Below are 15,294 nucleotides of genomic sequence, written 5' to 3'. Positions count from 1 at the left end.
TACGATATCTTAGTTTAAACAAACATGTTAAAAATATGCTATTGTTTCTGATATTAATTGCTCATTGTCCTCTGGTGGCTCAGCGGAAAGCTTGAGGACTTATAGCAGTAAGTTTTGGGACTTGGTCCCTGTGGTTGGAACAACACAGATAGATAATTGAACATCATTGCGTTTCTAAACGAATAAACCGATAATATTTGATGACTAAAGGCTGTGGTATGTCAGTATAATCATCTCCCTGTACATTTAAAATAAGTACTAGAGTACAACTGTTTTTAATATACACTATTAGGTACTACACCACTTAATTGCCAACTTACCAACAATTAGCGTGAAAATATTTTGCAATGCATAACACATATTGTGTCAATACGTTTTTGATAGAGATAGCTTAAGTTCAGAAAATTAATGTTCATAAACTGTGAGATACGAAAGCACATTTCACATTTTTTATCTTCAGTATAGTAAGGTGGGTGGTTCATGTTCATCTAGATGTTTAAAACTTTCCACACATACACTCTTTTAGCTCTTTCTATTGTTTTGAGAAAGAAATTTTGGACAAACAATGTGGTCAACTTCCTCCACTTCTGTTGCTTATTTTTCTGAGTCATTCTACACTAGTCCCACACGTGCTTTCTTTTTGGGAAAAATTGCTTAATAATAGTGACCTTTCCCACTGTCAGGTTACGTGATACGTTTACCATATGTACTCCCGTATTTCTTGCTGGAATGATCATCAGTGATTTGGACAGTGCATTTTTACTGAAAGGGGTACCGTTATCAAATTTTGCATATAATTGTTTTTCTTTCGGTTTTTGGTTAAGGGCACTCGATTCAACATCTGTGGGTCATTGGATCGAAATCAGATGCCGAACATATTCGCTTTTTAGCCATGGAGTGTTATAATGTGATGTCAGTAAACTATTCACTAGTAAAACATAGCCCAAAAATTGGTGCTTGGTGCTGCTTGATGACTGCCTTTTCTGTGGTCAGTAATTAAAAATTAGGAATGGCGACAGATAGTCTTAAAAGTCTCGCAATAAAAAAAATACAGTTTATTTCATTGTGCGTGTATTCCAAACAAAATCTTGCTTTATAGTCTTTAAACACGCACAGTTCAAACTTTTATGTTTATTGCTTGGAAATATCTATCTTTATATTTTACAGTCATTATTAAATTCAATAAATCTAAGAAGTGAAAGAAAAACATTACAAAAACTTGTGTTTTTTAAATATATTCAATAAAACTTTTCTGTTCTCAAAAAGGAATCTAATCATCGTGATTCTTATATGGCAACATCGACTGCAACATTACGTGATCAAGTTTCATCAACAAACAGAATCCCAACTCTGTCTCAGGCATTTCGTCTACAAAAGCTACGAAGCGGGACTCCAGTTAAGGACACTGGCCGCCAAGTGGCGAGAACGCAAGCTTGGGTTCAAGAACAGAAGGTAGGACTATCTTGAATTGTTCTGTGTATTTTATGAATTGTGAACTCGAAACAATTACCAGTAATCAACCAGTTTTCTCAGTTATACCACCTGAATGATGACATACCAGATAAAATCACATTAAAATCTAAACGTTTCAGAAACCAATGGTGCACTTCTCAAATTTTTCTATCTTAAAATACTACTTCTACAAGTTTATAAGGATGCAACCTGTATGAGTACAGAAGACAGGCTTACATGCGTCAGTATGTTTCTATATAGAAAAGATGGATGTGAACGTAGCGTCACCTGGTGGAAAAGCGGTAAGTCTTCGGATTTACAACGTTAAAATCAGTGGTTCGATTCCTAGTGGTGGACATAGCAGATAGTTCGATATGGCGTCGCTATAAGAAAACACATCACTTTGGTCCTGAATTTCTGTGGACGGGCGGCATTAGAGTGCCCCTCCCCAGGGTCAATCGGCTAGTCTATTTGGGGTAGGGTCAACCGAGTATCGGCATTGGACTTCCTCAACAGGTGTTGTGAACCTTATATCTGATGTTAGTGTTTGGGTATAGTACTCACAAATCCCTGGCGTTGCTGCAATGACATTGTTTGGCATTGCAGTGCGTCCCCTTGTAGAAGCTGACTCCATAGGGGGTGGGAACAGAAAGCACTGAAATGCATTATATTTACTATGGATACCCCCATCCATGAACAAAAATAAACAAATAAAACTAAGAAAAAAATGATAATTGGTAAAAGGCACAAGTGAATGACTCTGTTCAGCAATCACCATCACACTCTTTCACTGTACCTAGATTTCTCATTCTGCATTAATTATCTGAGAAATCGTTACGGCAAGTATGTTCAAAAGGAATAAGAGAGGCTTGCTGGCTCCCCACGTCAGTAAGGAAGTTACGCTCTGGAGACATTTTGGTAGAAACATCTTCACCACAACACTAAAATACTCCTGAATTCGAAGAGCACCTGGAATATACCCATCGAGGTTACTCCCCATGCTACTCTAAAATCCGAAAAATGAATTATTGTTGAGAGGGACTTGAAGAACATTCCAAAGTTGGAGATTCTCGCTGGTTTTTCCAGCCAAGACATTTCTGTGGTGCACCAAATCTCCATTCGTAATGAAGGAGTTATGATGCCTACTAATGTTTTGATTTTAGCATTTACATCACCATGTCTACATGCCACAGTCAAGGCAGGTTATTTGAATTATAAGATAGGACCATTATTTCTAGTAAGATGCGACATGGAACCACACTGTTTTAACTGTAGTGACTGACACGCCTCTTACTTTCGACAAAGACTGTGAACAATATCTCCTACTCAGAATCTTCTCATATGATGTGTTCTAGTATCTAGTGAGTGCAGACAGATCTCTCTGTACCTTCAACATAGGTGTTTTCGAACCACGTGAAGAGGCTTTTGCCCTCTGCGGTTTAGGGAGTTGACAAGTCAACACATCTCTTTATCCCTAACATTCCTTCCACTGGATCCCTGGATCTTCTTCCTTTGGTTCTGGCTTCTGGCATTTCCTCAGAACCATGTGATTCTTTAGCCCCAAATTGCAAAACGATTATTTGTTCAAACCCTCAATCATTGAAATCTTCATCCCCCAACAGAGACCTCCCCACTCGACCCATGGCAGAATCCATGGAGGTCGATAGACCTTCTTATAAAGACAAAAACATGATCCAAAACAGAAGGGCTCTCCACTTAAATAAAAATTGCCACTTTGATACAGTGGAACTGTCAATGGGTTTGCTCAAATATAGGTGATATTAAGCGTTTGATTGATTCTTATCATCCTATGTTTCTCTCCTTACCTGAAACCTACCGATGCAGTCACATTTCGGCAGTTTTCTTTGTACGGAAATGACAGGTCGTGTGATGGACGAGTGCATGGAGGTGTGGCAATGCTGGTCGATCAGCATATGCCTGCTCTGTCTTTGCCACTCGATACACTCCTAGAGGCCATAGCCATCCGTACTTCCTTTGGTCATATTATTTCTGTTCTCTCTACCTGTCTCCTAGAGATACCCTTGCAATCAGACTTTGATGCTCTCATTGAACAGTTGCCATCCTCAATTTTAATGAACATAATCCCCTTTGGAATGCTGCTGATATTGATGGGAGGGGTCATAAAGCATATGCTCTCAGATCACAACCTTTCTCTCTTCATTACTGGTTCTTAAACTTATTTTCATGCACTTAGTCAGTTTTTACTGCTATTGATCTCTCTATCTGCCTCCCTCCACTTTTCTCTTAATTTTTAGTAGGGTTGACAGTGACTCATGGGGCAGTGATCATTTTCCTATTATTTTGAGAGAAGCTGGCAGTGGTTGATGCCACCTAATCCGCGTGCCTCGATGGAAGCTGGGTCATCCCAACTGGCATTCTTTCACTGCTCTCTTCAAACTTAACACTGCAGTCGTCTGTAAGCCATCAACAGATGACTGCATGGCACCAGTGACTGAATGTATTATCCAGGCAGCTGCTTAGTGTATTCTTAAAACCTTGAAACGTTTTCCATAGTATCCTCGTCCATGGTGGAAACCTGCCCGTCACATGGCACAGAAGGTTCAAAAACAGGTCTGTGATACTTTTCAAAGATATCCCACACTTTTAAACTGCACTGCTTTTCAGTGGCTCCATGTACATGCTCGGCAGGTAAAACAATTAGCATCTCTTCTACCACCACTTTTAAAGTCAAACAGGCAATATACTTCCGCTTCTCTTTCGATTTTGCTCTCCAATGGCCAGGAAGTTAGTGATGCCCAGAGCAATCGCCCCTTTCCTTTCGGGCTGATCATTTCTATCACTGCAAATGCCCTTTAACACTAGTGGATCTCAAGCTTGTTCTTCATTGGTCTGGCAGTACATCAGTTGGACCGATCATATTCACTACGAGATGCTGCGCCATCTCTCTCCTGCTTCTCTTGGTATTCTTCTGGTTATTTTTAACTGAATGTTTTAGAAGAATATTTTTCCTGGTGTTTAGTGCTGGGGTATTGTCCTCCTTTCTTCTAAGCCTGTGAAGGATCCCAAGATTCCTTCAAACTACTGCCAATTGCTTTGACGAGTTGTCTCTGTAAGATCTTAAATGTTAATACTCGTCTTGTCTGGTTCCTCAAATCAAACAAGATCCTGTTGCCCAGTGAAGAATGGGTTCTGACGACAGAACCCCACCATGGACCACCTAATTCAGCTTGAAACGTTAATCAAAGAAGCGTTTCTTAAGTGACAATATTTTATTTCTGTGTTTGTTTTTTACTTCTAGAAGACTAATGATACTATGTGGAGATATGGTATTCTGCGACACCTCTATTCATATAGGTTGCGTGGCCACTTGCTCATTTTTATTAAACATTTTTTCAGTAGACAAAGGATTCGAAGTCCATGTAGCTTTGACACTTTCCCATTCTTTCCCACAGGAACTTGAGTCCCTCATTGCTGTGTCTTGAGTGTCATACTTTTCATTGTAAAAATTAAAGCCTTCAATGGACAACTCCCTCCTACATTTGCAAACAGATTCGATGTCGACGACTTCCACATTTTGTATCAGTCGTCGAGCATGAAGTTTATTGAACAGCAGCCACAGATTGCCCTCAATCGTTTACTGAAGTGGACCACAGCAAACGGTTTTACCTTTTCTCTCTCTAAAACCGTTTGCATGCACTTTTGCCACCAACAGGGTATTCATCCTGATCCTGATTTACGTCTCAGTGAAGTTGCTTCCTGTGGTCACTGAAGCAGAGTTCTTGGGGCTTGTATTTGACCGTAAGCTGACTTTCATTCCACACATTAAGCAGCTATGTGTCAAGCATACAAGAGCACTGAACACCCTCCGTGTCCTCTTTTCCATCTCTTGGGAAGTGAATCGATATTCTATGCTAAAGATATATCGTGATTTTATTCGATCAAAACTAGACTATGGGTCAGTGATCTATGGCTTTATTATGCCCTCATTTGATCGAAATTGGACTATGTGCCTATGGTGTATGATTCTGCTAGAACCAAAGCCTTGAAGATGTTCGACCCCATTCACCATCTGGCACGTGAGCTCTGCATGAAGGCTTTCTGCCCTTACACAGTCCAGAGTTTGTACACTGAGTCTCGTGAACCTCCTCTGCACCTTCACTGTTTACAACTGTCTTTACTGTATATTTCAAAACTCCAATCCTTACCACAGCATCCCTCTTGGGAATGTGTCTTTATTACTCAATGGGCCATGTTTTATCAGAATAGATGGTCTGCTATTGTTCGTTTTGGCAATCGTATCCATGTGCCTCTTGCTGAATTGGATCTGTCCATGGATGACGTCGCTGTCTCCACTGATCAACCCATCCCACCATGGCTTATTACTCTCCCCACCTGTGATCTTTCTTTGAGTCATCCGAGGAAGGCGGATACTCCCGATTGGAAGTGCTTTATTTATTCTATTTGCCGAAAATCTTTTGAACCATCCTTAAATTCTCATTTATACCGATGGTTCGAAATCACGTGTTTTTGTGAGCTCTGCCATGGTATGTTGTGGTTCGGTAGCCGTACATAGGATCCCCTCTACAGATCCTCTGTTTGCTGTCGAATTCTACGCCATTTCTCTCGCCATGAATAATGTAGAAGCTATGCAGGACACCAGTTGTACCATTTTTACCAACTCATGTAGCTCAATAGTTGCTCTGGAATCGCTTCACATTAGTTCCTACCCTGTTCTTGTTGACATTCAAAACCGACGGACCCATCTCTCTTTATCATACATTTCTATTAATTTCTTCTAGCTACCGGGCCACATCGGTGTTCGCGGGAACGAGCTTGCTGACACCGCAGATAAGTCCGTCGGCTCTAGTGTTATCACGGCCATGTCTGTCCCATATATGGACTACGGTTCTATACTCAAGATTGGGATCCGCGCAAGTTGCCAGTCGACTTGGAGTAAGCAATGTGACAACAAGTTTTTCCAGATCAAACCTTTTGTTGCTCTTTGGCCGTCTTACTTCAGTAAAGATCGGAAGGAGGAAGTTGTCCTGACTAGGTTACGCATTGGTCACAGTTTTTTAACTCATCGTTTTCTTTTATCTGGGACTGATGCACCAATGCGTGGTTTGTGTGAAACGCAAGTAACAGAAACCCACATTTTACTGTTGTGCCGTTGTTACGTTGTTGTGCAGATGTTAGCGACAGCATCATTTTATACATGTTTTTACTATGGGTTCATCCTTGACCTTGGACAGTTTCACTGGCGATGGTAACACTATCCACATCATTTGTGATTTTAAATTTTTATGGGTATTTGGCTTTTTCATTCTATTTAAGTTTTTATTTCGAAACATGGCCTTTGTTTTGTTTTAACATGATTCATTTTTACATATTTTAATAATTTTATTATTTGTCTACCTGTTGTTTGGCGCAGATAGCCTAGTTGCTTTATATTAATAAACACCAACCAATTAACTTGTACATGATTTATTGTTTCAAAATAAGCAGTATTTCGATTACTAGTACTTCTGGTCTCTCATGTCAGCGTTTAATCTTATTAGAATTACGATTGTATGAAGAAGTACAAATTTTATCTTGGGTGTTTTTACCAGATCATTTTTAAATATTACTTCTCGTTATCTGTTTACCGGAATGTTCGTGTTTATACGTTATGGCCTGCATTATTCAATCTCCAGAAGCGGCTGTCTTAAGAAAATGTTTTTAAACGCATGACACAACACTAATCCACCATCATGCTCTAAGTTAAACAAAAATTCAGTCTGACTAACTAGTGAATAACTATTTGCAGTAAACTTCTTGTAAATGCTATAACTGTAGTTACCAAGTTGGCCGCCAGTTTTTATTTCATTTCTTTGAAGTCGTACACCAAATTCTTTCGTTCACTTTATCTTTTTTTTTCACTTAGATATTTTCATGGCCTAGCGTTAGATCGCGGGTTCGCTGAGTTGCTTGCCGTGGGGCGTTATGACGGTCAATCCCACTTTTCGTTGGTAATCTTATGACTTTACTTATGCTAAATTAGTGGTTTTGGATTAAATTTTTGATGAGAGAATCTTACACTTTACATCTGAAGTGGTTTTGGATTAAATTAATTACCTTTGATATTTGACTTTTTTTAAAATAATTTTATATGTAGGCTGTTAGTAAGCCAGTTGGCGAGAGGTTCGTGTCCCTCCAACAGAGGCTGCGCTCCCTTCTGAACCACAGTCCAACTGGCAGAAGTACTAATGACCAACAGAAACAAACAGTAAGTCACTTTCTAGTATTTCTTGTAATATTGTCTCTTATTAAAGCCAGTCTGATAAGATGATTTTTCTCCCAAGGCAGTTGTTCATATTCATAAAAAAATATACCAAATGAACATGCTACTGAATAATTTAGAATTATATTTACGTGAAAAGTATATATATCGCTTATATGTTTTTTTGCATTTACGTAATTGTTCAATGGTGTATTAGTTTCCTGTTACTATTTACGTGCTTGTTCAATAATGTAATAGTTTCTAGTTGTTGGTTCACTTCACTTACTTGTTCAAGTATTTAGTTACTACATCACAAGTTTCACCTTTTACAGTCCAGTTGTATTATCCTGCACATCAAACATTTTCCTTTTGTGTTGAACCTTTAAATATACTTTTCTTATAAGATACGTCTTGATATTTGAATACAATAGAAATTTCGTAAAATGTCGGTTATTTTGACTATTTTAGCAAAGAATAGACACAGAAGAACATTCAGCATTATTCAATGGAACAGTAAACTTACCAACCGAAAGAGGTCTAGATAATCCTGGACTGTCGCTTTCCACTCACGAACTGGTAAAATGTATTACGTTACTTCTCAGTGGTGTTCTGTAAATGAAAATATAAACAAAAGTTTTAATTTTGATATTGAACTTGTGTGAGAGGAATCGTTTGGTTTTGTATTAGTTTGATAGTTTTATTCACTTAAGTTTTGAAGTAATTGTACTGAACGATTGAGTTCTCTTCATATGTTGCTTGTATATTCATCTTTCTCAGAGAAGTATGTCCCTTCCTGCTCGTGCTGTAAGCGACCAAGCACGTGAAAAGCCAGAATCCCATTTTCAGCAGAGAGAGACACAGGATTTATATGATCTTCAGAATATAGATCAGAATCTTGGGGAATCTTCTGTTGTCGCAAGACCACAAATGTATGGAAAAAAACACAGTTTCTTATTTTATGTTTTTATGAGCAACTTTTTAGTATACCTGAATGTATAGAGTTTTCAGAGATTAGTTACTGTACTTTTTCTGAATGATATATAGTTAATAGCTGTTGACGTTGGGAGCAAATCTAAGATGTCCACAAGAGATCAGAAAGTAAAAGAACCATAAAAAGAGTTATGTTAGTGTTATTAAACATTTCACTAATTTTGGACGGAAGAAAAACTTCAAATCTTCATTCAGAACATCACAAGTTTTTTCTTCCGTCCAATATTCTAAAGTATCATTTGAAATTTGTAAATTTATTATTTACTTTTGGGGTATTAGGTGCTGTTTTACTTATGTATTTTTGTTATTTTACAATTACTCGGTAATTTTAGAGCATGGAAAGCTGTGGATACGAAAACTAAACTTTATCAGAAGTAATAATAAAGTAGGTGAGCTTGGTTTGATATCACGTGACTTTGATAACACTATGTAACAAAATTTTTACTTTTTCTTGTTGCTGGGTTGAAAGTGTTATTTCCCAATTGCTTATGCCTAAAGTAAATGGAAAAGATCTATTTTTCTCTTCAGACTTTGCTTTTGTGATCTGGGAGCGTATAACGAAAACACGATGGGAGACTAGATTTGGGGGCTAATACGTGAAAGTAATTTACATGACAGTCTCAAATCTCGAAAAACTACTCACTTCTAAACATTTATGTTCATTTTTGTATAACTGTAGTATAAATACTGTAAATCTTAATTGATATGTTGTTTTATTCAGACCTTATGTAAATGAAAATGTGCAAATTTGCCTGTTTTTACATAGAAAATAGGTTAATTTCTAAATTTCATTATCCAAGTTATAAAAACAAAGTTTGAAGGGAATAATGACAATTTTCTGTACTTTTATTTTACAACATAAGCAATTAAAAAATAACACATACTATCCAGGAACAAAATTTATGTTACATAGTGTAATCGATATTACTATCAATAAACGAACTGGCTTATATCCCTGATATTATTGCAAAATTAGTTAATTCATAAAGTCTATATAACTGATTCTACCAAATGATAATTTATACAGAATAAAGTCAAATCTGCATGATAATTTACAAATAGTAATAAGATATACTAATGAGAACTTGTAGAGAGTAATACCAAATACTCATGATAATTTATAGAAAGTAATAACAAATACCCAAGATAATTTATAGAAAGTAATAACAAATACTCGTGATAATTTATAGAGAGTAATATTAAATACCCAAAATAATTTATAGAGAGTAATAATAAATACCCAAGATAATTTATAGAGAGTAATAAAAATCACCTAAGATAATTTATAAATAGTAATAACTAATACCCAAGACAACTTACAGAGAGTAACACCAAACACTCATGATAATTTATAGATTAATTATAAATACCCAAGATAACTTATAGAGAGTAACACCAAACACTCATGATAATTTATAGAGTAATAATAAATACCCAAGATAACTTATAGAGAGTAATACCAAATACTCATGATAATTTATAGAGTAATAATAAATACCCAAGATAACTTATAGAGAGTAATACCAAATACTCATGATAACTTATAGAGAGTAATACCAAATACTCATGATAATTTATAGAGTAATAATAAATACCCAAGATAACTTATAGAGAGTAATACTAAATACTCATGATAATTTATAGAGAGTAATACCAAATACCCAAGATAACTTATAGAGAGTAATACCAAATACCCAAGATAACTTATAGAGAGTAATACCAAATACTCATGATAATTTATAAAGAGTAATACTAAATATTCATGATAATTTATAGAGAGTAATACCAAATACTCATGATAATTTATAGAGAGTAATACCAAATACTCATGATAATTTATAGAGAGTAATACTAAATACTCATGATAATTTATAGAGAGTAATACTAAATACTCATGATAATTTATAGAGAGTAATACCAAATACTCATGATAATTTATAGAGAGTAATACCAAATACTCATGATAATTTATAGAGAGTAATACCCATTGCTTTAAGTGGGAGAAAAGAAGCAGCAGAATGGTTTGTGATATATCTCTGTTCTACATTTCTTTTTTTCTCTGTTATTACAAAAGTAACTACAATGTAGAAATTAGAAACTTTTCAGGTTAAATCAAGTTAAATAAACTAAGATAACACTTGGCAACAAAAACAACAAAAAGATTTCTCTGCTACAAGAACAAAATTCAACTGTTTCTAAGAAATTTGACGATGCTGATTCTAAAAGTCGTGTTGAAAATTACTGATTACCTGTAGCATTCCTGTTATGATAAATATTCTTATATATCGTGATAACGACAACGTTTTCTTTAATAACTTTATTTATTCGTTGAAAATTGTCTCTACGAATCTTCTAAAACACTACATAATAGCAATACTAGTTTCAATAAACAATGACTGTAATAAGATTATATATTGTAAATACATTCAGGTTATGTTCAAAACGTTCATCATGGTATTAATTTTTATTATAAAATATATCCTTGACTTCTTGCACCTTTTGCATATGTTCTCAGTTTTATGCTGTAAAAACCAACAGTAATCTCTCATCATCGCAGGATCCCATCATCCTTGATATGGCTGTTCTATTGTAGAAATATCTTGGTGTGAACACTCCCTATGCTTATCACTCACCTAGGTTATTTGGAAAGAAGTGTAAATTTGAGTGTAAGAAGTACATCTATAGTGGCATCCTACCTTCCATTTTAGTGTAATTTTTGAGCATATCATCAATCATCACAGTATAGTTTTCATTTCTCTGATTTCCTAAGAAACGTTTAACAATCAGTTTGAATGAATTCCGGGTAGCAAGTTCTTTATAACTGTATACTGTTTCAGATGCTTTATTAAGATGCCTAATGTACTATTCAATTGTACTTGAATATCCAGAAACATTAGTCATGGGAAAACAACAATCAGTTTGATTATCTTTGGGCTAATGCCATATCAGGGGAATTACAAATGGTATGCTTGCTCTCTTCTTATTTGGCCCGGCATGACCAGGTGGTTAAGGCACTCGCTCGTAATCTGAGGGTCACGGGTTCGAATACCAGGCGCACCAAACATGCTTGCTTTTTCAGACGTGGGGGCGTTATAATGTGACGGTCAATCCCAGTATTCGTTGGTAAAAGAGTAGCCCAAGAGTTAGCGGTGGGTAGTGATAACTAGCTGTCTTTCCTCTTGTCTTACACTGCAAAAATAGGAACGGCTAGCACAGATAGCCCTTGTGTATCTTTGCGCGAAATTCAAATAAAACCAAACAAACGTTTCAGTCACTGTGTCAAGCCAGATATGAAAATTGTACAATGCATGTGGAATTCAATGTTATTCTTGGAGAGCCACCAATTTTACACCTAAACTAGTGGTATTAAGCTACCTTTACCTTGAATGTGATGTTTTTACTTCGTAAAACTATAATATATTTTCAACAAACATAGCAGAAACTATCTGGGTGATTTTTACATTATAGGACTTTGCTTGAACTGGAGGCAGCCAGTATTTCAGATGATTTTCTTAAAAAATATAAAATAATTTATGCTTACAAAACTAAAGTTTAAAATATTTTAAAACAAAGTTTCATATAATTTGATTATATCACTGGTATGATGCACAGATCAGACTTTGTTTAGACTTTAGACAGTGACTTTATAGCGATGCAAAGTGACCAACTGAGAGAGTGAGGCATCTTTTATGCTTAGTCAAAGGACCTCTTGAATGCCCTAGCAAACCGAGCATGTGGGGGTTTCGTGACTTTCGGGTGGTACAGATGAACATAGAAATGAAGCAAAAGTAGTGTAATTCGCTATAACTATATCAAGAACAAACAGTATATATGAGCAATATTTTTGGAATTTTGAACCAATACATTGCAGTCAACGTTTGAAGTTATTAAAAATATATGCCTTTTACCCATTTAACAGTCCAAATAAACTTAACTTCTCAGCATAAGTCTATTGTATTGAGTTGATTGCATGGTATTCACATACTGCTGATAAAAATTGAGATATTACAATAACTCAAAATCTAGAATAAATAGTAAATTTTGGCTACATTTTGGAAACGAACACTATCAAATTACGCCTATTCAATTGAATTTTTTTCAACAGCAAATTGTTTATCGCCCAGTGTAATGAAAAATAAAAATCAGTCACGAGATACACTCACAAGCAGCTCGTCCATTACGTAATTCGATACACTAAAGTAGCTGCTCGTTCACCACGTTGTTTGGAACTTGTATGAGAGGTTTATTAGTCAGATACGATTTAAAGGGCAATAATAAATAAAATTAAGTAGAAACAGATGTATCATTTTATGAGTTATAGTATGCAACCACTGATGGTTACTTTGTGGTTACGTACTGGTCACAGAGCCCTAGCCACTAGCGTTATGGTACATAAATCCATCTGTGTACTACATTGTCTCGCTCTTATCTCACTCTTAGACAACATTTTACGGAAAAAATATAGTCTTTATTCTCAGTCCTTTGTCACAGTAAATAGTTATTACATTGTCTGTTGAACGTTTCTCTTCTGAGTACCTTAAAGTCTACTAAAAGTAGCAAGAAAAGTAGCAACACTAAATAATATTATACCTACATGATAATTTAAAGATAGTAGTGCTGAATCTGTATGATAATTTATAGACACTAATACCAAATCTACATAATAATTTATAGACACTAATACCAAATTTACATGATAATTTATAGACACTAATACCAAATATATATGATAATTTATAGATAGTAATGTTGCAGTGGCGGCGCCAAGGGGGGCTTGGGGGCTTGAGCCCTCAAAATGAGTCAAGCCCCCCTCAGCCCCAATATTGTTACCTACATATATTTATAAAATATGGAAAACACAATCGTTAGTGTTGCTTAACAATTAACATCAAAGAGACATAGATCTGTAGAACTCAACGTCTTCATTAAGATGGAAGTATGTGTCATGCGTCCCATGGCAACGTACTGAATGCACTGAAACTCATGCGCTGTATTGCCGCTCCCTGTGTAATGCCATTCTATCTTGAGCTTTGACGAAGATTAGACAACCACGTTGATTTCAAGTTACAACAGATCATCAGGGATTTTACTTGATAAACCAAAGGTTTCACAGGTATTTACCCATTAATTTCATTTATCTATTATTGAAAAGTAAAACATAGCATGCATGTATAAGTGTATTGTGTATAGGTCAAAACTATGAAGCATTTAGCCGGTGTTGTGTCCTCTGTGAGATCATTTTGCATTGTGTATCAGCCATCCAAAATTGTACTGATGATTGTGGCATACACTTAAAATTGTGACTTACAATCCAATTAATGTTATACTTATGATTAGATAATAACTTTACATGTTAACTGACCAAAGAATATTTCTAAAAAACTCTAGAATGAATTTTGAAATTGTTATTGGGCTATTTAGAAGTGCCTAATTTAATGTAATGTAGTAGTTACATTATTGTAACAGGTGCTTGTCACACTTATGATAATAAGAACAATATCACAATCACAGTTTGGCCTGTATGAATAATGTGAAGTTATAAAGAAATCAGCCTTTTCATGAAGGTCAACTGCAATTTAGACATTTTGTTTTGGTGCTACGATGACCATTCAATATCCAGGCCGCTGGTTTGCTTTGTTCGAGCGCGCGATTCCCGCCTCGAACGCCTTAAGCGTATGATTACGGAGCCGCTGACCATGGTGTACGCTTTGCGAACGGCTAACGATCGGCTCAGCCCCATCGAGATCCAGATGCCAGCCGCACGCCACACACCCCCGCTCACTCCCATTAGCTGCCCACAGTTTTACAACATGCCCTATCAAAGCTTTGTTTGTGTTCCCTAATTAGCTCTGTTATTTTACATTATCACTACTCTCTAATTAAGTACTTGTGCTATATGGTTAAAGATAAACACTTTCTCTAACAATATTTCACGAATATATTCTGGATTTTGATGTGCTATTAATATAATTTAGTGATTTTAATGCTGCAGAGCAGTTGTTCGTAATGTTGAACTATGTTTAGTTGTTATTTTTTCCTTATTCATGAAATGACCCAATAGTATGTATGTTATATCTTTTTCCTTAGATTTCGATGTTTAAAATGAATATCCTTTGTAAGCCCAAATGCCAATATAAGGAGAGAAATTCCCATTCGTTTCGTATAAACCAACACAAGTTGGAAGTAAGAAGTGGTACTAGCAGTCAGCTGACTCGGGGGGTCACTTTGACGTTCGTGCGCTCTGTATAAAAGGGAGTTATGTTTGTTTACGCGACTCTCGCTCTCTCTGGTACTCGGCCTCACACTGGAACACACACTCAGTTTGGATTAATAAAAAAAAAATCAAAATAAGCGACTCGTTTTCAAACAAGGACACCAACACACAAGACAAGAGTCAGACATCACCCACCAAAACATAAACCAGTCATACTACACATAGGGTTGATTATGCAACACTACCTGTAACCAAAGAAGAGACAGTGAGTAGATGGTCCTACAAACACATGTGGTGCAAGTGAGGATGACAGTTGTGATCGTGATGTTGAGAATGCGGACACGACTAGTGCTGAACCCCAGCCGCAAGAAGGCACCACTCACACCCAGGGTGAAAA

General features: G+C 36.2%; 1 protein-coding gene across 1 annotated transcript in view; it reads left to right on the top strand.

Moving 5' to 3' along the window:
* LOC143251897 (uncharacterized) overlaps positions 1-15,294 on the top strand; it is a 103,717-nt gene that overhangs the window by 55,139 nt on the left and 33,284 nt on the right. The window contains exons 5-8 of the mRNA XM_076503233.1: positions 1,267-1,452; positions 7,589-7,699; positions 8,162-8,269; positions 8,471-8,622. Coding sequence (XP_076359348.1) covers positions 1,267-1,452; positions 7,589-7,699; positions 8,162-8,269; positions 8,471-8,622 — 557 coding nt within the window. The remainder of the gene's footprint in view (positions 1-1,266; positions 1,453-7,588; positions 7,700-8,161; positions 8,270-8,470; positions 8,623-15,294) is intronic.

Source organism: Tachypleus tridentatus, chromosome 1 (assembly GCF_004210375.1).
Source record: "Tachypleus tridentatus isolate NWPU-2018 chromosome 1, ASM421037v1, whole genome shotgun sequence".
In the NCBI taxonomy this organism is placed as follows: Eukaryota; Metazoa; Arthropoda; class Merostomata; order Xiphosura; family Limulidae; genus Tachypleus; species Tachypleus tridentatus.
The sequence above is the reverse complement of the archived record's forward strand: the minus strand, read 5'-3'. Positions and strand labels throughout refer to the sequence as shown.